Source organism: Cetorhinus maximus, chromosome 7 (assembly GCF_964194155.1).
Source record: "Cetorhinus maximus chromosome 7, sCetMax3.hap1.1, whole genome shotgun sequence".
NCBI lineage: Eukaryota > Metazoa > Chordata > Chondrichthyes > Lamniformes > Cetorhinidae > Cetorhinus > Cetorhinus maximus.
Genome location: NC_135885.1, coordinates 40,116,881 through 40,142,629, shown reverse-complemented (window position 1 = coordinate 40,142,629; position 25,749 = coordinate 40,116,881). Strand labels below are relative to the sequence as shown.

Genomic DNA, 25,749 nt, shown 5'->3' with positions numbered 1-25,749 from the left:
TTTTCAATGCTGACAAGTGCTCACTTTCCCCCCAATATTCTGCTGATTAGTTCATGACCCCATCATTTCAAATACAACATTTGTGCCCGGGTGCCTCTTAGTTCGTTTGCTTTTCACTTCAACGATCCTTAAAACTTTTGTCTCTGCTCATCACTTGCCTTTTATGCACTTTTTTAAAAAAAACATTCCGTCCAAAGGTGGACCTTTATGATTTGTTTCAGAACCGTCACACAATGTTACATCACAAAGCATTATGCTCACAAAGCCACTTCGAGGCATAATAGCTTTGGAATGTTGTCACCATGAGGTGCTTTAAATATATAAAAAATAGAGCTGAGGAGCTCGAGCACATGTACACTAAATAGAGCAAATAGTGAAGGAATTCAATCCCTCATCAAAACAGCTGAGCTGCACTTAAAATTTATATCACAAAAGAAGATTTGTGAAAGTAGAAGATATTTTTGTTCCTTACACCTTCTGGATCCAGTTTAACATTTTGCAATCAGTAACAGCTGATCTGCTGAACAAGAATCTACTGGAAATCTGAAGGGATCAATTTAATTGCTCACACTGCAACTTAGTGAACGATAGAAATTACTTTTCATATGAACCTTTCCAAAGTAGTTTGAAAGGCTACTGTTTTCTGATTTATGGTGCGCACAATAGCACCACTATGATAGTTGAAGGCAGACAAGTCGCCAGGACCTGATGGCCTGCATCCAAGGGTTTTAAAGGAAGAGGCTGCAGAGGTAGTGCAAGTATTGGTCGAAATATTCCAGAACTCACTGGATTCCGGGAGGGTCCCAGCAGATTGGAAAACCACTAATGTGACCCCCCTGTTCAAGGAGGGAGGGAGACAAAAAGCAGGAAACTATAGGCCAGTCAGCCTAACATCTCTTATTGGGAAAATGCTTGAGTCCATTATTAAGGAAGAAATAGAGGGACATTAAGAAAAGATTAAGACAATCAAACAGAGTCAACATGGTTTTGTGAAAGGGAAACCATGTTTGACAAATTTTCTAGAGCTTTTTGAGGATAAAACAAGCAGAGTTGATAAAGGGGAACTGGTAGATGTGGTGTATTTGGATTTCCAGAAGGCATTTTATAAGGTGCCACATAAAATGTTATTGCACAAGATAGGGGCTCACGGTATTGGGGGTAATGTATTAGCATGGATTGAGGATTGATTAATACAGTCGGGATTAATGGGTCTTTTTCAGGTTGGAAAGACGTAACTAGTGGAGTGCCACAAGGATCAGTCCTAGGGCCTCAATTATTTACAATCTAAATTAATGACTTGGAGGAGGGGGCAGAGTGTAATGTATCCAAATTTGCTCACGAAACAAAAATAGGTGGGAGGGCATGTTGCAATGAGGACATAAGGATATAGATAGGTGAGTGAATGGGCAAAAACTTGGCAGATGGAGTTTAATGTAAGAAAGTGAGAGGTTGTGCACTTTGGTAGGAAAAATCACAAGGCAGACTATTATTTAAATAGAGTGAGACTCCAAAAAAGTGCATCAGAGAGGGATCTGGGTGTTCTTGTGCATGAAACACAAAGTTAGCAAGCAGGTGCAGCTAGTAATTAAGGCGGCAAATGGAATTTTGGCCTGTATTGCTAGGGGGTTGGAGTTTAAAAATAGGGAAGTCTTATTACAACTGTCCAGGGTATTGGTGAGGCCACACTTGGGGTAGTGTACAGTTTTGGTCCCCATATTTAGGAAAGGATATACTGGCATTGCAAACAGTTCAAAAGAGATTCGCTAGGCTGATTCCTGGGATGAAAGGGTTGACTTATCAAGAACGACTAAACAGGTTAGGCCTTTATTCATTAGAGTTTAGAAGAATGAGGGGTGATCTTATTGAAAGGTACAAGATTCTGAGGGGGCTTGACAGGGTAGATGTTGAGATGATGTTTCCAGTAGTGGGGGAATCTCGAACTAGGGGACATAGTTACAGAATAAGAGGACACTCATTTAAAACTGAGATGTGAAGGAATTTCCTTTGAGGGTAGCGAGTGTCTGGAATTCTCTATCCCAGAGAGCTGTGGAGGCTAGCTCACAAAGTATTTAAAGAGGAGATAGATAGATTTTTGAAATATTAGGGAGTTAAGGGTTGAGAGCACGAAAGAGGAGTTGAGGCCTGGGGCAGATCAGTAACGATCTTATTGAATGGCAGGGCAGACTTGAGGGGTCGAATGGCCTACTCCTGTTCCTATTTCTTATGTTCTTACAGTTGTCTGGGCGCAGGAACAAGAGCGTCATACCTCATGCATCACATATGCCACACCAAACTAACTGTGCACCAGAATGCATTACAGTGCAAGGTTAGCTTATGCAAGTAAAAATCTGATTGTTCCAATATGCCGAGCCTAAAGCAGAGCATACTGGGGTCAGAGCAAAAACGAGAGCAGAACACTATCTCCTCCTCTAATATAAAAACAGAAAATGCTGGCAAAACTCAGCAGGATTGGCAGCATCTGTGCAGAGAGAAACAGGGTTAACATTTCAAGGCCGTATGACTCTTCTTCAGAGTTAAAGGGAAGTAGAAATGTGATGGATATTATACAGTTTAGGACAGGGTGGAGCAAAACAGGAGGTCAGGGATAGGTGGGAGCTGAGGGTGAAATTCAACAAAAATATAATGGACGCAGGACAAAGAGAGTGTCAATGAACTCTCTCAACCATCTTTACCCCTCAATTTTAAAATTTTTATTTATTTAAAAAAAAAATCTATCTTATTTTTTATCCTTTTCCCCCAACACACCACCCACCCCTGACCCTCCCCCACACAGGGTCATCTGTCATTTCATTTTATCTTTTGCTTTCATAGACTGCTGACCTTTTTTCTACTATTAACATATTCTGCTATCTTACTTTTATGCCACTATCCGCACCTTCTTTAGTCTTTAGCACTACCATTAACACTCGCTTTGTCCTGTGGCCATGACATCTTTGTCAAATTTCTCCCTTAGCTCCCACCTATCCCTGACCTTCTATTTTGCTCCACCTGTTCCACCTCCTCTTAAACAGTATAAAAATCCATCACATTTCTACTTCTCTTTAGCTCTGAAGAGTCATACGGACTCGAAACATTAACTCTCTCCAGAGGCTGCCAGACCTGCTGAGCTTTTCCAGCATTTTCTGTTTTATTTCAGATTTCCAGCATCCGCACTACTTTGCTACCATCTCCTCCACTCTCGTCAAACAATGGCTTAAGCTGATAACAGGAGATAAACTTGCACAAGCATATCTTCAAGTCTTGCTGCCCATCCTTAATGGGGAATAATCTACAAATGTAAAAAATGGCAGAAGTAAAGCCCAGAGGCAGGTGAACAGCATTCAGGGTGTTGCTTTGGAAATACTTCTGCAAGAGGTGGTGGAACAAAGAATGGGTCTTTTTGGAGGAAAAGGGCAATCTCTGATAAATGAAAACTAAGTAGCACAGTTAAGGATGAGAGGGGCAATTAATGCTCACTCAGCTATGGTCCACAGCCAGAAACATAAGCAAGCAATTTGACAAGCAATGCAAGATTGTCGCTATGTGTAATGTAGCGGCATTGTCTTACAAGGCATTTTAATAGAACTCAAATGTAACCATGATACAGAGAAATGGTGTCCAACTCTCTAGCAACAAATGGCTTGCTCATAACAGGATCTTTAGAGCAAGTGTCCAGCAGGAAGGCAATTGCTGGAATTGGCAAGGATGATTGAGATGTCTCTCAGGGTGACACTATATCAGTAACACCCAGACATCCCATTCAAACACTCCATACCCCACCCCAATCTACACCTGTCATTGCAGGGCTATTTACAGATCCAACACAAGGAGATCCTGGGTCATCTCCACCTCTAGAGGCAGCCCGGGGCATGTAGCAACCGTCCACCTCACTTGGGGAAAACAATAAAAAGGAGCACCCCCAACACAAGGGCAAGTGCTTTTAATCTGCCACTTACATGCCATCCAATCCATTAAAGCCAATGTTGAAAATCATACCAGCTGCATGTCAAACACACTGACCTCAATGTTGAAATTCCTGATATGTACTCCAGTGGCACAACGCCGTGCAACTGGAACTCAGAAAAATTGGTAAACTTTAACTTTAGCGATTATTCCTAATGTTTCATGCTGGAATGTGGAGTTGGGGTGGAAAGAGAGGAAGGCTCAATCCTATTAAAGAACTTGACTTTGCTTTGTGCTGTTATAAGCTCTGCATCCTCCAATCCAGCATTAAACATGATGGAGCATTAATGAACCATACAGTCACATTGTATGTTCTAAATCATAAAAAAAAGAGAAAACAAAAGTTTATTATTTTGACTACAACAAATGTTTCTGTTGATGTAATGCCATCAGGGCTATTACAAAAAGAGTTTAACTGATTTCAGAGGGGTTTTTAAAATTCATTTACGGGAAGTGGGCTTCGCTGGCTAGGCCAGCATTTATTGCCCATCCACAATTGCCCTTGAGAAGGTGGTGGTGAGCTGTCTTCTTGAACCGCTGCAGTCCATGTGGTGTAGGTACACCCACAGTGCTGTTAGGAAGGGAGTTCCAGGATTTCAACACAACGATAGTGAAGGAATGGCAATATATTTCCAAGTCAGGATGGTGAGTGGCTTGGATGGGAACTTCCAGGTGGTGGTGTTCCCATGCATCTGCTGCCCATGACCTTCTAGACAGTGGTGGTTGTGGGTTTGGAAGGTGCCGTCTAAGGAGGCTTGGTGAATTCCTGCAGTGCATCTTGTAGATGGTACACGCTGCTGCTACTGTGCATCAGTGGTGGAGGGAGTGAACGTTTAAGGTGGTGGATGGGGTGCCAATTAAGCAGGCTGCTTTGTCCTGGATGGTGTCAAACTTCTTGAGTATTGTTGGAGCTGCACTCATCCTGGCAAGTGAGGAGTATTCCATCACACTCCTGACTTGTACTTTGTAGAAACGTAAAAACTAGGAGGAGTAGGCCATTCGGCCCTTCGAGCCTGCTCTGCCATTCAATGTGATCATGGCTGGTGCTCTATCTCAACACCATATTCCCACTTTCTCTCCATGCCCCTTAATGCCCCTAATATCCAAAAAAAAAAATTTATTTCTTGAATATACTCAGTGACCCGGCCTCCACAGCCTTCTGTGGTAGGGAACTCCACAGGTTGACCATCCTCTGAGTGAAGAAATTTTTCTTCATCTCAGTCCTAAATGGCCTGCTTCATATCCTGAGACTGTGGCCCCTGGTTCTAGATTCCCCAACCAGGGGAAACATCCTTCCTGCATCCAGTCTATCCAGCCCTGTTAGAATTTTATATGCTTCAATCAGATCCCCTCTCATCCTTCTAAACTCTAGTGAATACTGCCCTGAAGTACCAATCTCTCCTCATACAACAGTCCTGCCGTCTACTCTCGATCGTTGAGAGTAGACGGATAATTGGCCGGATTGGATTTGTTCTGCTTTTTGTGTACAGGACATAGCTGGGCAATTTTCCACACTGCTGAGTAGATGCCAGTGTTGTAGCTGGACTGGAACAGCTTGGCTAGGGGTGCAGCAAGTTCAGGAGCACAAGTCTTCAGTATTATTGCTGGAATGTTGCTGTATATGGTGGACAGGCTATAGGGAGTCAGGAGGGTAGTTACTTACCACAGGATTCCTAGCCTCTGACCTGCTCTTGTAGCCACAGTATTCATATGGCTAGTCCAGTTCAGTTTCTGGTCAATAGTACCCCCAGGATGTTGATAGTGGGGGATTCAACAACGGTAATGCCATTGGGGCAACAGTCAGATTTTCTCTTGCTAGAGACGGTCATTGCCTGGCACCTGTGTGTCGTGAATGTTACTTGCCACTTGTCAGCCGAAGCCTGGATATTGTCCAGGTCTTGCTGCATTTGGACATGGACTGCTTCAGTTTCTGAGGAGTCGTGAATGGTGCTGAACATTGTGCAATCATCAGCGAACATCCCCACTTCTAACCTTATGATGGAAGGAAGGTCATTGATGAAGCAGCTGAAGACGGTTGGGCCTAGGCCACTACCCTGAGAATCTCCTGCAGTGATGTCCTGGAACTGAGTTCATTGACCTTCAACAACCACAACCATCTTCCTTTGTGCTAGGCATGACTCCAACCAGTTGAGGAGTTTTCTCCCTGATTCCCATTGACTCCAGTTTTGCCACTCCCGGTCAAATGCAGCCTTGATGGTCAAGGGCGGTCACTCTCACCTCACCTCAGGAGTTTAGCTCTCTTATCCATGTTTGAACCAAGGCTGTAATGAGGTAAGGAGCTGAGCAGCCCTGGCGGAACCCAAACTGCACCACTGTCTCCCACTGAACTTCTGATCTAACACAAAATTAGCCCATCTAATTCAGGCTGTACAATCTATACTAGAGACTAAGAGAGTGGCAGTGAAAGTGTGAGATTCCTTATATACCTCATCCATAAACTTACTATTCAGCTATTCCCTTTTACAAATCACCCATGTTTCGTTATCTTTTCATTAAAAATGTTAGATGCATTCTAAAAACATAAATATTATTTTCTCAGCCATGCAAGTTAATGACTGGATTGGAAGAAAAGAATCACATAATACCTGGTGGACAGAGCGCAGAGCGATCCAACTGCCACAGCATATTTTGCCCCGTCCCATCCAACATACTTGAAGGCAACTGGCAATGGGCTGTTCTTGTCCAGTAAATAATATGGCATCATCAACGTAAGGGCAGCAGACACTCCAAAATAGGCAACAAAACATATCAAAAGGGAAGCAACAATTCCGATTGGAATTGCACGCTGGGGATTTTTCACTTCCTCTCCTGAAAAAAAGACAGTAAAGAGTGGAAGACCGTAAGGATTCAAAGTGTAATGCTACTCCATTTGATGCAGTGTCCCTTATTAAAAACAACTCAACATCCACACTCAAATGAAAGATCATTCCAACTTAACGGCATAAATCCTCGCGATGCTCCCTCGCTTCCCTTTCCTTCCTGATATTACAGGTACAGCGTTTCAAAACCACCCAATCTCGGAAACAAGGCTGTGCCGGATTTCTCGTCGGATGGTTTGGGCCATGGATGGTCGAGCCAAGCCGGCTCGGTTGGAGTGGGATCAAGGGTCACTCGGAGCAGGGAAACACACCGGCGCACAAGCAGTGAAGCGAATAACTAGAATAACTAGGCCGGCGCCACACTGCAGCAATGTCCATGTTAAGTTAACTTTTTTATTTTACTCAATTAAAAAAATTGATGCGTGGCACATTCTAAAAACGTCTGGTTTTTGGACAAATCCGGTTTTGGTTGCAAGTGTTAGCAGGCTAGTCGATAGTGGCAGGGGATACCATAATGAATCCTGATCCTATTCTGACCTGATGACATCCATAAACATGTATTTTTCATTATTTGACAGTCAAATCAAAACAGGATCTTATCTAAAGTGTCCTACAGGGTAGCAACATTCACCTGGGGAGGGTGGAGTCTGCAGAGATTAAAGTTCTAAACTAAAAAGGACATGCTTCATGATTAGATTTCTGTAAAGGAGATTGCCAAGTTACAGAGCGTGGCTATTCACTCAATAGAATCATTACAGCATGGGAGGAAGTCATTCAGTCCATTGAGCCCATGCTGGCTCTCAATAGAGTAATCTAATCAAAAGCATCCCTGAAGCCCTGCAAGTTTATTTCCCCCGAGTGACTATCCAATTGCCTTTTGAAACCTTTCATCATCTCTGCGTCCATCACACACATAGACTCCAGGTCCTTGCTGCTCACCGCGCAGCTTCCAGGTCCTTGCTGCTCACCGCGCAGCTTCCAGGTCCTTGCTGCTCACCACGCAGCTTCCAGGTCCTTGCTGCTAATTGCGCAAAAACATCTTTGCTTACATTCCCCCTACTTATCTTTCCCAAAGCCTTTAGTCTGCATCCCCTAATGCCTGTACCATCAACTAATGTCTGATCAAATTGTCTGTGTTAAATTTCATCTGTCACTATTCTATTCCCCACCCCCATACACACACACACACATATTTTATAATTCGTAAGCTGCATCCGAGTTTGGCACTTCCTCCAAATTTAACAGTTCATTTACTTTTTTAATCCAAGTCATTGATTGTAAATGAAAAACAGTTGCCTTCCAAAAGCCAAACCTTAAGACTTCTATTCAGTCCTTCCCCTGACATAACTCCTCTAACAAATATACAATGGTTTACACCCATCAGCCAGTTCTTTCCTCCCTGCCGAATATCCATGGAGTTTTGAACTGTGTGTGGAATTCTACCAACCACATCTGTGAGCCAAGCTCAAAACCAGCTGGATTGATGGGATGAAAATCTTCTCTATCTACTGGTGTGAGGGTCTTACATGAAATCAGCTCTCGCAGTTTTCACATAGTTACGAAAAAGCTTGGACCTACAAGACAAAATTGCCTCTCTTTCTGTCCTCTCACTGGTAGAAGCCGTGTGGGGGAAATAGAAAAATTGCCACGCTGGTATCATACAGGGCTGCTGGATAGAGTAGAGTGAGCATTACTTTGCATCTGCCCTTGGAGTACAGGGAACTGTCTGAAATGGGAAGGCTTCCATCACCTATCATCCCTCATGTTAGTAAGCGCAAAAAAATGTAATTAAAGAATAAAATACTCCCAGATGACAATCTTTGTGATGTAAAATGAGCCAGATTGTCAAATTAGGAAATCCCCTGGATTGAGCATCCCTAAAGTAATCATCATTCAGAAGGTTTCTGGTGTTTGTTGCCTTTCTGATGTTCTTTCTGCCAGATACAAAAGTTTTCTGCAAGTAGACCACTGTTTCATCTGGGCAGCTGGCACTGTCCTTCAGAAGTTTGGACGGGGCTCTACTGGGACTGCTTCCATTTGCAAGCAGTTTTCCATACTGAGGAATTGCACTATGGTGATCAGGGTTAGATAAGGTAATATGCAAAGCTAATATTTTTGATATGATGCAAAAAGGCCATAGAGGAATATTAAAAAGCCATTTGTTCAAAATAAAAAGCTAAATAAACTTCAAATAATTATGTCTAATCTACCAAATCATGATTTCTGCGCAGCCACTGAGGAAAGCTTCTACAGAGTCTCTCTCACCCTGCAAAGAAATATCGAACACCACAAATAATTTATGGGTCAAATAAGTTTAGGATTGTCAAATGATTTAACCTCACCTTTTTGAATTTTTATTATTCTCATAAGCAGCACTGCCATCAGGCAGTCACAAAGCACATTAGGTTCAATATGCTGTTGCAAACATGGCGTGTGATCAATATTCTTGGGCTATTGTTTGAGCACATTCTCTCCTGGAAGCAGTCAGCTTGTTAGATACTTAATTGGTTGGTTCTGAAGTAGTACTCTGCTCTGTCAGATTTTCAACGGAGTTGCAGAGCCTCTATTTAAATGCAGCCTATGTTGCCAACCTACTTAAGAAGAGGTCCCCCAGCTGCAATATGCTTCCTCACCAGGTAACATCCATCCAAGGACAATGTACACCCACTATTGTGCCTTAGTGACAACAGTGCTCATGAGCATCATAAAAAATTAGATGTTTCTATACCAAAACAGCTGTAGAGAATATAGGCAAACAGCTTCTGTTCCCATGGTTACGAGATTTGCAGCTAGTTAAAACGGCATGCAGTATATTGACTTGGTTTTCAACACATGGCACCCTGAAGATAAACCTTTCCCTCACCTGTGGTGGCAATACAGTCAAATCCTACAAAGGCGTAGAAGCATGTGGCTGCACCTGAAAGCACTCCTGTGAAACCATAGGGCATGAATCCCCCAGAGCCATAATTCCAGCTGCTGTATTCTTCAGTGTAACTGCAGAAGAGGCAAGACATTTAGTTTTATTGTGAATGATCAGTCATCCTAGTTAACACAATTGCTGTGTCAGGCATTTATGATTGAATATGAACAAAACATATTAAGGCTGCACCATTCTATATACACAAAACAAATGCATGCAAAATGTGTGTAGTTTCCACATTTGCCTGAAATACAATATTAATCAGTTATACCATCACTCCAATTATCACTGACTGCTTGGCACTTACATGTTACACAGCACATTTTCAAGACAAGTGATGATATAAAACTGGATAACTTCAATTCCATTAGTCTTACACCACTAACTGGTAACATACAGAAACTAAGTTGAAGAGTATTTATGAAAATAACCTACTGACCAGGAAAAGCTGGAAGAACCAATCTGACCAACTGCCTTTACTCCTCTGAGGAGATCACATCCCAATTGCAAATCCCTAGGATACAGTGGCCCTGAAAATCTGTGATAGGGAATCTCAGCCAGTAATCCCAGCAGGTTTTCCAGAGCGAGAAGGAAGTTTCCTATTTTGGCTGCCAGTGGCAGATACCGGCTGCTGACTGGGACAGCTGGCACAACAACCAGGAATTCAACCTACAAGAAAGATGGGAACAAACAGACGCAAGGCTGCTGAAGAAAGGTGCAGACAACAAGAGCCCCTCCAAACCAGGAGTTCCTGTGCTCCAATTGCTCAAGAGCCTGCAGATCGAGAATTGGCCTCTTCACTCATGTCAACTACCAGAGAGAGAAGCCTTCCCACGATGCCTACCTATGAAAAATCTGCCATCACATCATCAGCAGATACCAGCTCTTCTAGACCCAGAAAGTCTCACCAAAACACACTGGACCAGGGGAGGGGACATTCATCCGCTCCCCCCTCCTGCTTTTCTCCTAAGGGATTCTATTGTTTTTTAAAAATCCGATCTTTTTTAAACTTCCACCTCTTCGACACTTCTCCCCTCGGTGGGTAGATATTCCTGGTCTGACCAGGTGCATCTCCACTGACTTTACATCAGACACCCAGAGACTTCATGAAGCAAAGTGTTTCGGGCCAGGCCCTTGTAAAGGCAGGCAGGGGATCTACTCTATCCAAGTCCTGGCCTAGTTCCTGTTGCTTCTGGCGCATTCACTTTGAGGTTAAGGCACAAAGGCAGCAGGTTTTTGAGGCCAGTTCAAGGCAGTTCACATCATGTGTAAAGACTGGAGGTGGAGAATGAATTGACTGAAAGAGAGGGAGCCGAGAGTCTGAGAAGGGAACAGTATGTACTAAGCCAATTGATGGAAGGCTCAATACTGACTGTTTCTGACATACATAAATGACCAGGATTAAATAACACACATGACACCATAATGGCAGGGAAGGCTGCAGGAGAATCTGATGAAGAAGCCAATGAGTTATAAAAGAACCTGGTGCACAGAGCTAAAGCAGATGAAATTTAAGGCCCTACACATATTAAGAAATATGAGGAACATATTTCATGCATGGTTTTTATAGGCAGGTTTAATGAGATTATGGGGTGTTGGACACATATCCAGTCATTTCAGAGCAACAAACCAAACAGGATATTGAACTAAAAACAGAAAATGCTGGAAAAACTCAGCCGGTCAGGCAGCATCTGTGGAGAGAGAAACAGAATTAATATGCATTCCATAAACTGGGCCCAATACGTCTCCTAAACTGTTCCTTGCAACAGGATTGCACAATCTTTCAGTTCCCCAGAGGATCTCTCAACTTCAACTGATACAACTGTCAAGGACAACTACATATAGGTGGAGGGCATCAATTGGATTGTTACTTGAGCACATATAAAGAGAGATTTACTGAGACAAGAGTTGAGTGGAGTCAGGCGATATGTACCCGCAATGTTTCACTCCATGAATAAATATATTCTAAGTGAAGACTGGCTTTGGATTCTTCCTTCACTAACTGGTTGTCAGGAGTATAATGCTGTATGATGTTGTATTTGCCTGTATGCCATTATAATGTAATGTAAGGGTGCTCAGCAGAGCAAGGGCTAATCTGGAACTGGAGAATAGCACCACCCATGGTATGATGTATAGAGTCACATGGTAATAGACTGAGAACACAGTCCAGAGAGAACACCCTGGACTAGACTGCATGGAGGTAACAGCACCATGCACGACAATAACCTGGGATCTGTAAATAGTTAAAGATTAACAGTAAACGGTTTATGCTTAAACATACAAGTTTGAAGATCTCATCATTGAGACATCTAAAGAACCCCTATTACAACATAACAATTCTCCTCATTCTCTTCATCATTCAACAGCTTGTTTTCCTGCTCTCCCCAACCCTCAGCTGCCAATTTTCAGGATATTTGTACCACAAACATAGCCAACATTTCCAATTAAGCCAGTCAATGAGTTGGCCAAAACTGTTCAAATTTTAATAACAGTGTCATTTTTGCAACCCAGCTTTACCATTTACTGTTCTGCTTGAATGACAGCAAATGATTTATGTAGTTTCTCTCTCAATTCAATCTAGAGCGGTTTCTCTCTACTTTTTTTGTAATATTCTCACTTTGAATTTCCGTATTCTAGGCGATTTATACTTTTTCTCCCTTATTCAAATTTTACAGTTCTTATATTTTAACCCCTTTCCAAACATCTGTTTCTTTGTATATATACGTGCTGCAATATGTTCTCTTTGCCTCTGCAGTGTTGTAATGTTTTCTCCCTTTTTCTCTGTCTCTCTTGGAAGTTTCTCTGTTACTTTCTTTCTCTCACTGGCAAAGAAAGGCAGGAATATATCAGCATTCCTAATAAATCACTGTGAAAGTCAATATTTCTGTACTCACTTCTCTGAGGCAGTGCCGTTTGTCCCATTAATCGAGACATCCTCAGTCAGCTGCCAGTTCTTGAGTGACCCTTTCACAAAGCCAGAGACCATGACAAAACACAGCACGAGGACATTGATGCAAGTGAAGACTTTGTTAACCATTGCCGACTCCTTCACGCCGAAAGATAATAACCCTGAACAAGTGAAAAGATATTCCTCAGAAACAGGTTTCTCTTTTTTAAAATCTATGCTTACATTGTTACAAATAATCTTAAAATTTATTATAAAGATTTAAGTAATTATTCAGCCAGACACCAGAACTCAAAACAATCTAATAGCAATCAGTTTTGGCACAGAATGGATGCAAATATGGTATATGTCCAAAAAGTGTAACTTGAACATGGTCTGTAAAAGTTGTTCTCAGCCTGCCTATTAACAGATCATTACTTCATCCAGTAACATGCCTTCGCTTCTCAAATCCTACACAGCCCTTCCACACATACAATCTATCAAGCGTATCTAAAAAAAACCCAAAATACTACAATCTCTAAAAGATTGATCCATAATAATCTGGGAACTAGAGAAAGTGTTGGGTACACCAAGCATGGCAAATAAAAGTCATTCCTCATTCTGGCTCCAGTCCACAGCTGTTCAGAGGGGAAGTAAACGTGTATGTGCAGAGGGAAAGTGACATGGCAGTTACAGCGCAATAGCATATATAGCACATTATTCCTGATGCTTCTTAAGCAATGACATCAATTGAAATCTGCTATCAGAAAGAGGCTGATGCCCAAGAGAAAACATTTCAAAGACTAAAGTTTGACAAAGGCTGCACCTTTCCTTTAATCACTATCCTAAGTTTTTGAGTCATTTCCCCACAACAATCTGCATGAAATTTTGTTGCAAAACTCTCAGCTACAAAGCTGAGAAACGGGAGAAAGCAAATGTTCAAAACAAGACTTGGCACGAGTCAGGACTCAACTTGGCTTGGTGTAAAACTTATGCTCACAATTTGCAAGTAGACTCAATGCCATCACTGTTAAAACAAAATAGCAGAAAACACAACCTAGGTTGATGCAGGCAGAAAAAGAACTGAAAAACAGCTGACATGATACTATGTATAGCAGGACGGAGAAATCATTTGATGGGATGATTCAGTGCACTGTTGAAAAGGTAGTGGTGGACACCAATGCTGTGCAGAAGAATATGAAGAATATAAATAGCCATCTGCTACATTTACAAACTCCATCTGTCCTCAAGTTACCTCACAATTATATCGCTGGCACTATGTTTATCTGAAGGATAGATTGTCTTATGCAATGTGTGTTTAAAAGTAAATGTAACCATCTCAATATAGAAAAAAATACAGACACCCACATGCAGCCAGTTTACAGCAGAGCCAATTTTCCCCAAGTTAAACCTACCTCCAGGAATGCAGAACATAAACTAAAAAAGCTAGAATAGTGCCAAGAAAACAAGAAATTGTAATTTTTTTTTCTGGTAATAACCCTGGCATATTTTCTTATGTGCTGGAAGTCAGGCTGTAATTGAATTAAGAGCTAGAGTGATTGCAAGGGTTTAAAGTCAACTGTAAGAGGTGGTTTTGATATGTTAATGAACCAAGAGGAACTTCAATCAGAGTTTTACATAAAGCAATCATAGGAATATTTGAACTGAGTTGTTTTAGTTCAAAGGGGGATGTATGCAGGTTGTAAAAAGGTGTAAGGAAAAAAGGTAAAGACAGGGTAAGTTTGTTTTTACAAGCCTCACAGCTTAAGTAAAGAACAATTTAATCAGTTCTGGGAAGAAACCATTTCTGAAGAGACTGGTTGAGACAATAGAGAGATCAAAGGGAAGGAACAACATTTAAGGAAATACTGAAGCCAATGTGAGGGGGTAGCTGCTCAGATCTCCCAGAAGGCAACAGGGTAGCTGCTCAGAACTCCCAGAAGACAGTGTGAATAGGGCCAGACTGAAAGAATCAGTTGCTGCCAGACCCAGCGGACACCCCAGAGAAAAAGCACGGTGTGGTAAAAATTACTGGACTTCTATAGATTCTAAAGTCTATAAGGATAGTTGCTGAACAGAAAAGGGGAAGGTTAGCTCTGAGGGTAGTTAAGATTTGTGGAACTGTTTTAAAGCACTGTTTACTGTGTGAAGCCATTCGTGTGTTTAAGTGTAATTGCATTTTATTTGTTTTTTTTCTTCTTTTACTAAATCATTTCCCAATTTCAAAACTGCCCCTCAAACTATACAACTTGCAAAAAACCGTTTTGGCAGCTGTTTCAAGTTTCCCTCTGGGATTCGAGCAGCTTGGCATTTACCATCGGCCGTGCCATAACAATAGGTAATATTAACATAAACGTGTTCAAATGGAAAAGAGCGACAAACAGGAGAGGAGAATATAGAGGAAAAGGGGAAGCAGAAGAGTTTACATAATTTTAATTAAAATGTTATTCCTATTATTCCAGTTATATGTAGGATTAAAATTACAGGTGCAACTTTATTCCTGATGACTTTGAATTATTTTCAACATTTGTTCATGTTATGTGAACTAAATTTAGAAGTATGTCAAGCCCAGATGCCAATAGTTTTCTTGCCAGCTGTCAAAGGTCAAACTTTCCCAAGCTAATAGAAAGAATCTGCATTTTGATAGCATTTTATCACTTCTCTCAGGTCCACGAAATGCTCGGATGTCTCTTCCCTGAAAGCTCAAGTCTGTCTTTGTTCCTAATCTGCACGTCTCTACTTATTGTAAAACCCACCTCTTAAAGTCCATGACCCTTGCATGTGATCTGTACCACGTACTGCTCCAATAACGCTAGTTTTATCTTGAATTTTTAGGATTGATGTGGAACTTGCTTGCGTACTGACGCAACACTGCAAGTTAAAATAGGCAAATGTAAATCAGCACAACTTGAATGAAGTCGCTGGAAGACGTTATCTCACTGGAGGGGGGCCAAAAGCAGCAACAGTACAAAAACAATGAATGCAATGTCCCATCAAAAAAAGGGACGGTCTTAAAAACAAACTTCACGTGCCCATTATTCAACCAGTCACGTTTTAACATGCTTCCATGAGAAGGTGATGAGCAGCCTCCCTGTGTGTGCTCCATTACTTCTTTTAAATCTCTGCTTCTCTCAATAACACAATAATATGAGCAACAGTTAAATCATTATTTTCACAGCAATGTAACAAAGAAGCAAAGATAATATTCCATTTTTCAGTGCAGTGTAAATGAAGTTTCTTTTCCTCTGGTTGGTCCATCTGTCTGTCTGATGCTTGTCTACGCGTCAATTTCTTTCCCTCCCATTCAGAATCCTTCTTCACCCATGTCTTCCATCCCTTTCATTTCCTGCTTTGTCTCCTCTTTTCCTTGTAACACATATACAAGTCAGCACCGAGATAAGCGATGGCTCCAGGCTGGTCGATAGCTGATTCCTGTCTAACTGGGAACTGTTCCTTTAGTCATAGCATTCAGAAGCCTTCTTGGGCTTTTCCAAAACCGTAAAATTAGGAATTCTGAATGGAGTCTGTGTATACAGCAATAGTGACTTTTCTGTTGTGGAAAGTTGTGTGTTTGGACATCTACGTGAACACAAGAATCTAAGAAAAAGGAGTAAGAGCATACAGCCTCGCCAACCTGCTCTGCCATTCAATGCGATCATGGCTGATCTGCCTCAACTCCTCTTTCCCGCCTGCTCTCCAAATCCCTCCATTCCCTAATGGATCAAAAACCTGTCGACGTGAAGAATGAGTTATAAGTTATGTTGAGAAGTTTGGTTTGTGTGGCAGGGAGCAATCATACATCAGAAAGTAAACAGAAGAACGAGCTGGATTATTCTCCGAGGGCGGGACCCCCACATTGCAGCCTAGGTTTCGGGGGGTAAGCCCACGTCAGGTTGGCCGGCTCGCCCAGCTCTAATTTTTCAGCTCGTGGGCCTTTAATTGTTTTGAGGTGAGATTTCTGCCCCGGTCCTGGAGGTGGTCCAACCTCTAGATCGGTCGGAAAATCGGAAGCAGGCAGCTCTGCAGTATCAGCAGTGCCACTGGGAGCAGTTGCTATAGCGCAACTGCAGGAGGAAGAGCAACCATGGATGCCCTGGAACCCGGGATATTGCCAGCGCCAGTGGCAAGGGGTGGGGTGGAGGGCATGTTTGACAGGGCAAGTGGGGAAGGTGAACACAGGGACAGAAAACCATGAGCCTGGGTGCACATCTAATTGGTACTGGTGGCCCATAAAGAAAACGCACCCCCTTTTAATTGTCCAGGGGCCTACAGGTCAAACTTGCCTTACTACGTGCTAGACGTAGGCCTCTTCCACAGCCCACTAAATCTTGTGACAGGATGGAGCCCTTAAATGGATATTATTTGCCCACTTAATGCCCTCATTTGGGCATGGACAGGTGGCCCATCTGACTCCTCCCTCCCCAACCCCACCCCTGCTTGTAAAATTGCACCGGGGCTAGGGGCAGGCAATGGGTACAGTGCCAACGGCAGGGCACCCTATTTTACAGGTCCACAAACCTGTTTTCCCACCCATGAGCAGCTCGTAAAATCCAGCTCAATGTATTTTTCTATAAAGGAAAATAGCTTATTTTACATTTGAAAGGTTCTTGGACAAGGTAATAGTTTGGTACTCTACCTCCAGCAATCTGGGATATAGTCAAAATAGATCAGAGATGAATGCTGCCAATTTAACTTGTTCTCATACATAGTGGAGCTCAGGCTCACTTTTCATCATCACTACCAATGTTAAAACAACCCACATCACTATCTGGAGTCCTTTAAAGACACCATAATCCCTATTCTAAATCTAACATTAAACAAGGTGTATAATACCCTATAACAGCTGAGCAAAGGATTCTTAATTCCTACATGCCACACTAGATTCCACTGGATTATTGTTGCTGCAGACTGCGGTCAAATCTAAGGGGCTAAATTTACTTGGCCGTTCCGGCAGGCTCCCACTCTACTCCATCAGACTCTTACAAGGCCAGTGACACAAACTTCCTCAGGCTGAGATTTATCCCTTCCACATACATAACAAGGCTCGGTGTGAGGCTGGAGGTTTAGTACACCCAGTGAGGTGACACAAACCAGCGTCCAGGTGGGCACAAGAGGGCCCAGACCAGAACAGCCCAAACCACTGAAAGGGGGATAGTTTTTGTTTTGAGTATAGTGTTGCCCTTTTGAAAAGAAGTCAAATGAGGTGCAGAAACCTTTTCTCTGAGGGCCAGTGAGATTGGGGATTCTCTTCATCGCCACCTTGTCAGTCAGGCAGTGGGAATTCCCAGCAACATGGGGTTGGTGAGACCCCAAGATGTGCCTGTGATGGCACAGGCATCCACGCAGCCCTATGCAGGTCAAGTACCCACATATTCCAGCAGGATCAACACTGGAAGGTACAACCCTGATCGACCTGCTCATACTGCAGCCCAAGAATTTTTGGGGCCACAATGAGGAATCGTTGATGCAACAGGTTAACAGTCAGACTCCAATTTAAGATTAAATCACCGAGCCCCTGGAGTAGATTATTGAAACCAGTGCTTATTTCAACAAAAGCCATACACTGAAATATATATAGGGCTAGGGGCAGAGAGATAGAGGGGCAGGGAGATAGAGGTATGTAGTTCGAGTGTTAACTTTGTAGTAACAGTTACTCAAATAAAGATGCTGGCCTGAAGACCTATAGAAAGGAAATGCCAAAGTTGTCAAGCAACACGACGGAGAAAGCTCAAGCAGAAATTAAAACTAACATTCTACTTTGGGATCTTCCCAACTTCACCCCCACTCCCTGCACCCCCTCAAGCTAACTACAGAAAGAACAGCAAGTGTCAATAAGGCTTGGATTTAGTGAAACAACAGAGATCAGAACCCATATTCAAGACACAGCATCTATCACAGTTGCATTAACTGAAGTTCAAACTACGTTTTCATAGTTACTAAAGTTCAGTCACTGCAGTTAACTCAGCTAAATCCCTATAATGATAGGTTTGTAAAATAATTGCTGTTGTGAAGGAATACATGCCTGTTAGCAGCAAGATTATAAATACGGCAAAGATATCTGGATACTCCGCCAATACACCAGGAGCATTCATTGCCATATACTGACGACAGAACACTTCGATGTGTTTACCAATGAGTTCGTCAAATGTAGCACTCCATGCTCGCGCAACACTTGAAGTTCCTGTAGAGAGACAGAAAAATATCAAAACGTTGCCAGATATCACTTTAGAAATTTGAATGAACAGCCCCCTATAACAGAAATGGGCCATTAAACTAGAGGACCGAGTGTTAGCAAATTTAAATATTCAAGCTGCACACTCTTGTGGAGTATTAACGTTCAACAAATCCATTTGTATCCTTCAATCTGAAGCCAAAGTTCAATCATTTAAACAAGATTTCAGAGAAAGTATTTTGTACTTCAAACAAGTTGACTTATGAAATCCTGTTGAGATGATTATTTTTTCTAACTACTCTGCACGTTGCAAGATTTATGAATAGAACATTTTGCAGCATTAAACTAGTACCAGCAATACTCTCAAATGAATTAGCTCTAAAATCCTTGTACAGTATTTGAACATGACCAATGACACCATTTGAATGTTGGACTAACTGAATTACACAATAGACAGACACAGGTGGTTTTAGTTTCCTGTTATATCGAGTGATGCGGATGTGTTAAAATGTTTATGTATTAATAAAAGGATATTAAGGAGCCTCAAATTTGAAAACCAAAACTGGCAGAAAAATCTGATTTTATACAGTTGACCTCACAGTTAACGAATGACACTCCTGAGAAGAGGAATCATTAATGCTGTGAAAAAGGTTATTTTGAGATGGCTTTGACCTAAACAATTTGACCTAGGTTATAACAAATGAAATTGTGCAGCTCAGAAGCTATGTTAACCTTAATAAAAAAAATTCCTGAGCTATTATATATTAAAAACTCTGGGTGATCCCACATTCTAATGGCATTGCACCTGCAGTTGACACTTGCAGGGCTAAGTTATGTGACTCATTTACTTAAGTGGTACCCTAGCTACAGTAACAAGGTTAATCAACTGATCTTAAGCTACTCCTGTGAAATATGGGTGTTATTCCTAACTTTGTACACACAGGTACACTGTAGCAATCTACTCATTCACCGGGCATCTTGCTACAGAAGACTAAATGCAAGTTCTCCAAGATTCTGCAAAATAGATGTGGACAAAAAGATTAATGTATGCTGAAAGTCAGTCAGTCAGCACCAAAACAAAAATCAGAAAACTTTCCAAATTTATGTCTACTATTATTGAGGTCAGTGTGTTACCCTGAAACTTATCCCCCGATCATTTAACTCTTTTCCAGGGCTGATCACAGAATTGAGAAAAAGCTAACAACCTGCCTCAGATTTCCCCTCCCAAATCCAAATGCTAACTACAGTACCCCAACAGCTAAGATGAGGTGACTGATCCCAAATACAAAGTAGAATCTTCATTTGTGTGCCTCAATACCATACTGATTTATCCAATAAACCTCCACTCCCCGCCCTCCGCCCCACTGACAAGCTTGCCACTGCTTTTCAAGTGGCTATATCAGAGCAAATATCAAGTCAATCCCTAATCCAGTGCCGAATATAACACCAACATCAATCAAGTGCTCATTGTGCAAACTTCCACAGCAGGACAGCACTCACCAATTACATAAGAAAGGATTAGATTCCAGCCAGTGATGAAGGCCCATAGCTCCCCAACCGTAACATAGCTGTAGAGATAAGCAGAACCTGTCCGAGGGACTCTAGCACCAAACTCTGCATAACAGAGGCCCGCAAGCACAGACGCCAAAGCAGCAATCAAGAACGAGATAACGATGGCAGGGCCAGCATTCTCCCTGGCTACGGCACCAGCCAGCACATAGACACCTGCTCCAAGGGTACTGCCAACACCAAGGGCAACCAAGTCCACGGTGGTCAAACATCTAGCAAGTCGGGTTTCTTCATTAGTGCAGTCCACATATTTACGGCGAACCAGCTGACGTCCAAAATAAATAAGCAGTTTACAATCCATCTTGCTGGACCAGATTTGCTGAACAGCACAAACCTAAAATAAGAAGAAATACATTGATGAAAAGGCGAAAAGAAGAAGGCCTCTTTTGCTATTCAAAGTGTGTTTTGTTTCAATAGTTTATGCTTCCAGACAAAATCTAAGTTACCTTTGTTATCTATAAGCAAGATAGAAGGCAGCACTTACTCTAACAAAATAAGGCCAGTGTGCCACAATAACATACTGTATAATTTCAGGAACATTCAGCCATAACACATCACAAGGTTAAGTTGTGACAAGTCCCTATTGCATGGATTTACTTTAAATCATTTCTACCCAAAATATCTTGGTAATTATTTTTTCTAATTTTAATTACATTACTCCAAACATAATTCAGAAAGCATTGTCAGCAATCCAGTTAATATTTCAGTCTCATTAGCTTCATTAGTAAAGTCATGAAGATCTGTCATCCAATATATGTATATATTTTAAATAGTGGAGCCAAAATATGTATTCCAGACATTTTAGATTCAAAATTAGCCTTTTGACAATCATTGGATCCCTACAATGTAAACCTAATTGAATAATTCAGCTCAAAATTGATTGATCAGTCAGAAAGCAATTCATCAACAATACATCAGTGAAAGTGGTGTACAGAACAGTACATTTGATGACATTCTGCCTTTCAATATCCTACTTCGGAGACCTACAAGTGGTCCTTCCTCGAACAGAAATGTTTCTAATAATACTACAAATAACTGTCCAGCCAGCCAGTTCTATAAACTAACATGGTATAGAATGTCATGACACTCTCTAAGAAACAAGATCCAGACCTCCACCACCACACCAAGGAGAACCAGCCAGCACACAATGCAGCCACCTGTCTGATAGCAGGATGGGTAAATCAAAATGACAAACTTGCATAGGCAGAAGCTTAAAGGCAGGTAATCACTAACAGCTGAGGACTGGGAAAAGGGACGGCAGAGCAGAGGAGGAGGCCACAAAATAAAAGAGATTGGGGTACTCTTCGTGAACATTCATTAATAAATAACAAATATGCCCATTCTTTCCCATAGAGGCAAATGCCTCATCTGGATAACCAGGTGGAGATCAGATACTTGTCATATAGAAAATCAAAACCATAAATCTGAATCCCACCATTTCATTCTGAGGCATAGTTCATCGACAGGTGACGGACTATGCAAGTTGTGCCAAATCAATTCAGATTGAAGCCAAAAAAAAAAAATGGCAAGAATTGTTCTGGTCTCAATAAGTTGTAACATCAGCAACAATGATGATACCAACAACTTGCATTTATTGAGTGCCATCATCATACAAAAACATTCAAAGATAGAGTAGGGAGACGAAGTTGATGGGATGTGCTCGAAGGAGAATTGAAAAAGGAATAGAGGGCAGTGAAAAGACACAGATTTATGGAGGAATTCCAGACAGTGGAACCTCGGCAATTAAAAGAACAGCAGCCAATGTTGAGGTGAAGGGACAGCAGTGTGGTGTTAGACTAGAACAGAATCTTTCTCACCATCTCCCTTAAACTCAAACTGACCTGGCAGTGCTTCTTAACCAGCCAATGCTGCAAGTGGAAATGCAGATATACACAGAAAGACAGTCATACGGCACAGATCAGTCCATGTCAGCCTTAAGATTTCGCTTGAGTAAATGGTCTTACTCTATATTCCTATTTCATAATCACCTTTTTCCCCATCCATTATTCAGTCTAACCTTTGTTTTCCCCTCAACCACTAACCCTGGAAGTGAATTAAGTGCATTGACGGGCAGAGGGATCTGGGTGTACAGGTCCACAGGTCACTGAAAGTGGCAATGCAGGTGATTAGGTAGTCAGGAAGGCATATGGCATGCTTGCCTTCATTGGCAGGGGTATTGAGTATAAAAGCTGGGAAGTCATGCTGCAGCTGTATAGAACCTTGGTTAGGCCACACTTGGAATATTGCGTGCAATTCTGGTCGCCACATTACCAGAAGAATATGGAGGCGTTGGAGAGGGTGCAGAGGAGGTTTACCAGGATGCTGCCTGGTCTGGAGGTTATTAGCTATGAGGAGAGGTTGGAGAAACTCGGATTGTTCTCACTAGAGCGACGGAGATTGAGGGGCGACTTGATAGAAGTTTACAAAATTATGAGTGGCATGGACAAAGTAGATAGTCAGAAGCTTTTTCCCAGGGTGGAAGAGTCAATTACTAGGGGACATCGATTTAAGGTGAGAAGAGAAAACTATAGAGGAGATGTGCGGGGCAAGTTTTTTACGCAGAGGGTAGTGAATGTCTGGAATTCGCTGCCAGAGGAGGTGGTGGAAGCAGGTATGATAGTGGTGTTTAAGAGGCAGCTTGACAAATACATGAATAGGATGGGAATAGAGGGATACGGACCCCGGAAGTGCAAAATGTTTTAGTTGACGAGCAATATGATCGGCGCAGGCTTGGAGGGCCGAAGGGCCTGTTCCTGTGCTATACTTTTCTTTGTTCTTTGAATGCCACAGGCCCATAATTCACTATTCTAAAAACAAATCCCCTCCTCTGTGCCAAATATCTTGCCCTGGGGTTCCCACTTCATTGTGCTGGCTTTTTCAATACGATTGACCCAAAAACAGTGAAGCCAGCACAAAAAAAAGATGCAATTATAAACTACAAATCACACAGAGCACAACTTGAGTTTTCTGCAATCTCTTGCGCAGGTTTAAGAAACATCACTAGAAACAGGCCCCACCCCCAGGGTGAATTAATGAAATATTGGGAGCTTCTGATAATTATGCTCATTTGCAGGCCTTCAAAGAGACTCCAAACATTCACTGGAAACGTGAAACATTCACTGAAAATGGAACTTCTGAGTGCAAGGACACCAATAATATGTTTTGAAAATAAATGTAAGTTACTAAGGGACTCGTTACTCTAGCCCAATCTAACTAGTGAATGCTTCTGGATAGGTTTAAAAAAGTCATTCCCAGTTATTTAAAACACTGCGTCTCCTGCCAATGCAGGATAGCCACACATGCACAGAAAGGCAATGACGTTATTGACCGAAGACACTGTGCCAGCAAAACCCGTCTTTAAAAAAACACTTGTGTGAAGATTTTCAAACTCAACAATTTGAGTCCAAAAACTATAATTGCATTCAAATCTCAAAGAACCTGAATTTATAGATTCTACTTTTAATAAATCAGTTTTATATTAGGGTTCGGTACTATCTGGTTATGAATGAACTTCCAGATGACCTAGAGTTAAGCCAACAACATTATATGCTGAATCTGAGGGTTTCATAGTCAATGTCTGAAGGCTTTCAAATTGATCTGCAAGTTTTTTTAAAGTTTAGTTATTTCATATGAAAATGCACTGATGCTTTAAAATTTAGAAAATGATGAGATTCCATAGCGATTTGCTATTTTACCAGGTGGATGATCACAATCGCTTTAATTTATTTTTATTTTTCATTACAAATAAAAATCTTAGGCCCATGAGTATCTAAGGAACCAAAAAGTATAACTGATTTGAATTCTGATCTCTGTTGCTCGCAATGATGCCACAGAGTAAAACGGTACAACTGCAAATGCACCTCGTTGGCGGCAAACATAGCCGATTTAAAATCGGAGTGCTCACAAGTAGGGGATTGACACATTCATTAAAAACAATTAATTTTGGTGATAAGTTCACTTTCAGCTGTCTTTATCAAACTGCAGCAAGTAACCACTCTTATCAAGGACGTTTCCAAAGCAAAACATTTTAAAAAGATTATGATTTAAAATACAGCTCGATTGCACGGAATCATCCAGCAATAAACAAACGAAAGTTCAAGAAAACACTCTTCTCAAAGCTAGTGCAATTTTGGGCAACGTTTCCACATAAAGTAGAAATGCTATCCCCTTATGATGTTTAATCTTGCATCCATGGGTGCTCATTTTAGATTCCTCAACTACTTATAAGAACATAAATATATGAGACCACCATACCTGCCCTCAAGCCTGCTCCGCCATTCAATACAACCATGGCTGATCTTGTGTCTCAATTCCACGTTCCCATCCACTCCCCATATTCTTCAATTCCCTGACAGATCGAAAATCTACCTGTCACAGCCTTGAATATATTCAATATATTCAAACAACCTCTCAGTGTCTCCCTGTTAGACCTCTTCAGAATCTTGCATGTTTCAATGAAATCACCTCTCATTCTTCTAAACTCCAGAGGACATAAACCCAGTTTACAAACCCCTCATCCCAGGAGCCAATCTAGTGAACCTTCGCTGCATCATCTCTAAGCCAAGTATATCCTTCCTTAGATATGGAAGCCAAAACTGTACACAGTGCTCCAGGCGTGGTCTCACAAAAGCCCTTTACAATTGTAGCAAGACGTCCTTATTCATGTACTCCAAATCTCCTTGCAATAAAGGCCAACATACCATTTGCCTTCCTGTTTGCTGCACCTGCAGTGTTCCTTGTACGAGTCCACCAAAATCTGCCTGAAAATCAAGATTTACAAGTTTCAAAAAAAAAAATTGCTTTTCTATTCTGAAAACAGTTCATTTCTATCTACCCTGTCAAAATTTCAAGCGGTCCTATATGTATCGTTCTGATGAAAAATCCCCACCTTGCTTAGCAAAAACATTTGCCAAAAAAAAATTGTTATCTCTTTAAAAAGAGTTCAAACCAATCTATAGGCCATTAAACTCTGAATTTCGCAATACCTAACCACTACTTCTTCATTTACACAAGACAATGCTAGAAAGAACCATTGCAAGAGAAAATGGTTGCATTTCTTTCTATCTCTTAAGTTTCTTGATTCACCTTATCTTCTGGATTCTAGTGCAAAACGTATCACATCCATTCATTTTCGAGGAAACTCATCGCATATATCAGTCATGTTAAAAGCAAATTGCTGTTAAAAGAAAATTTCTAAAGGTTCTCTAAAGTGAACTACATTTTCAGCCAACTGCTTGCGTCAGGGAACAAGAGGCAAAGAGGGGTGTGGAATTACTCCACGTGGAAGAAGCAAAAATAAAATTAGAAGGTGAATCAATCCAAGCTTCTCATATGCGCCTCCTAGCAGCGAGTAAATAATAAGAGGTTAATTGGCTGGAGAGTGTGGTTATCATTTAGAAAA

At 41.6% G+C, this 25,749-nt stretch overlaps 1 protein-coding gene across 1 annotated transcript in view; it reads right to left on the bottom strand.

Moving 5' to 3' along the window:
• The window catches only part of LOC144682736 (high affinity cationic amino acid transporter 1-like), a 63,840-nt gene that overhangs the window by 24,614 nt on the left and 13,477 nt on the right, over window positions 1-25,749 (bottom strand). The window contains exons 2-6 of the mRNA XM_078545374.1: window positions 20,280-20,682; window positions 18,630-18,788; window positions 12,618-12,792; window positions 9,667-9,797; window positions 6,570-6,792 (exon numbers count right to left, since the gene is read on the bottom strand). Coding sequence (XP_078401500.1) covers window positions 6,570-6,792; window positions 9,667-9,797; window positions 12,618-12,792; window positions 18,630-18,788; window positions 20,280-20,682 — 1,091 coding nt within the window. The remainder of the gene's footprint in view (window positions 1-6,569; window positions 6,793-9,666; window positions 9,798-12,617; window positions 12,793-18,629; window positions 18,789-20,279; window positions 20,683-25,749) is intronic.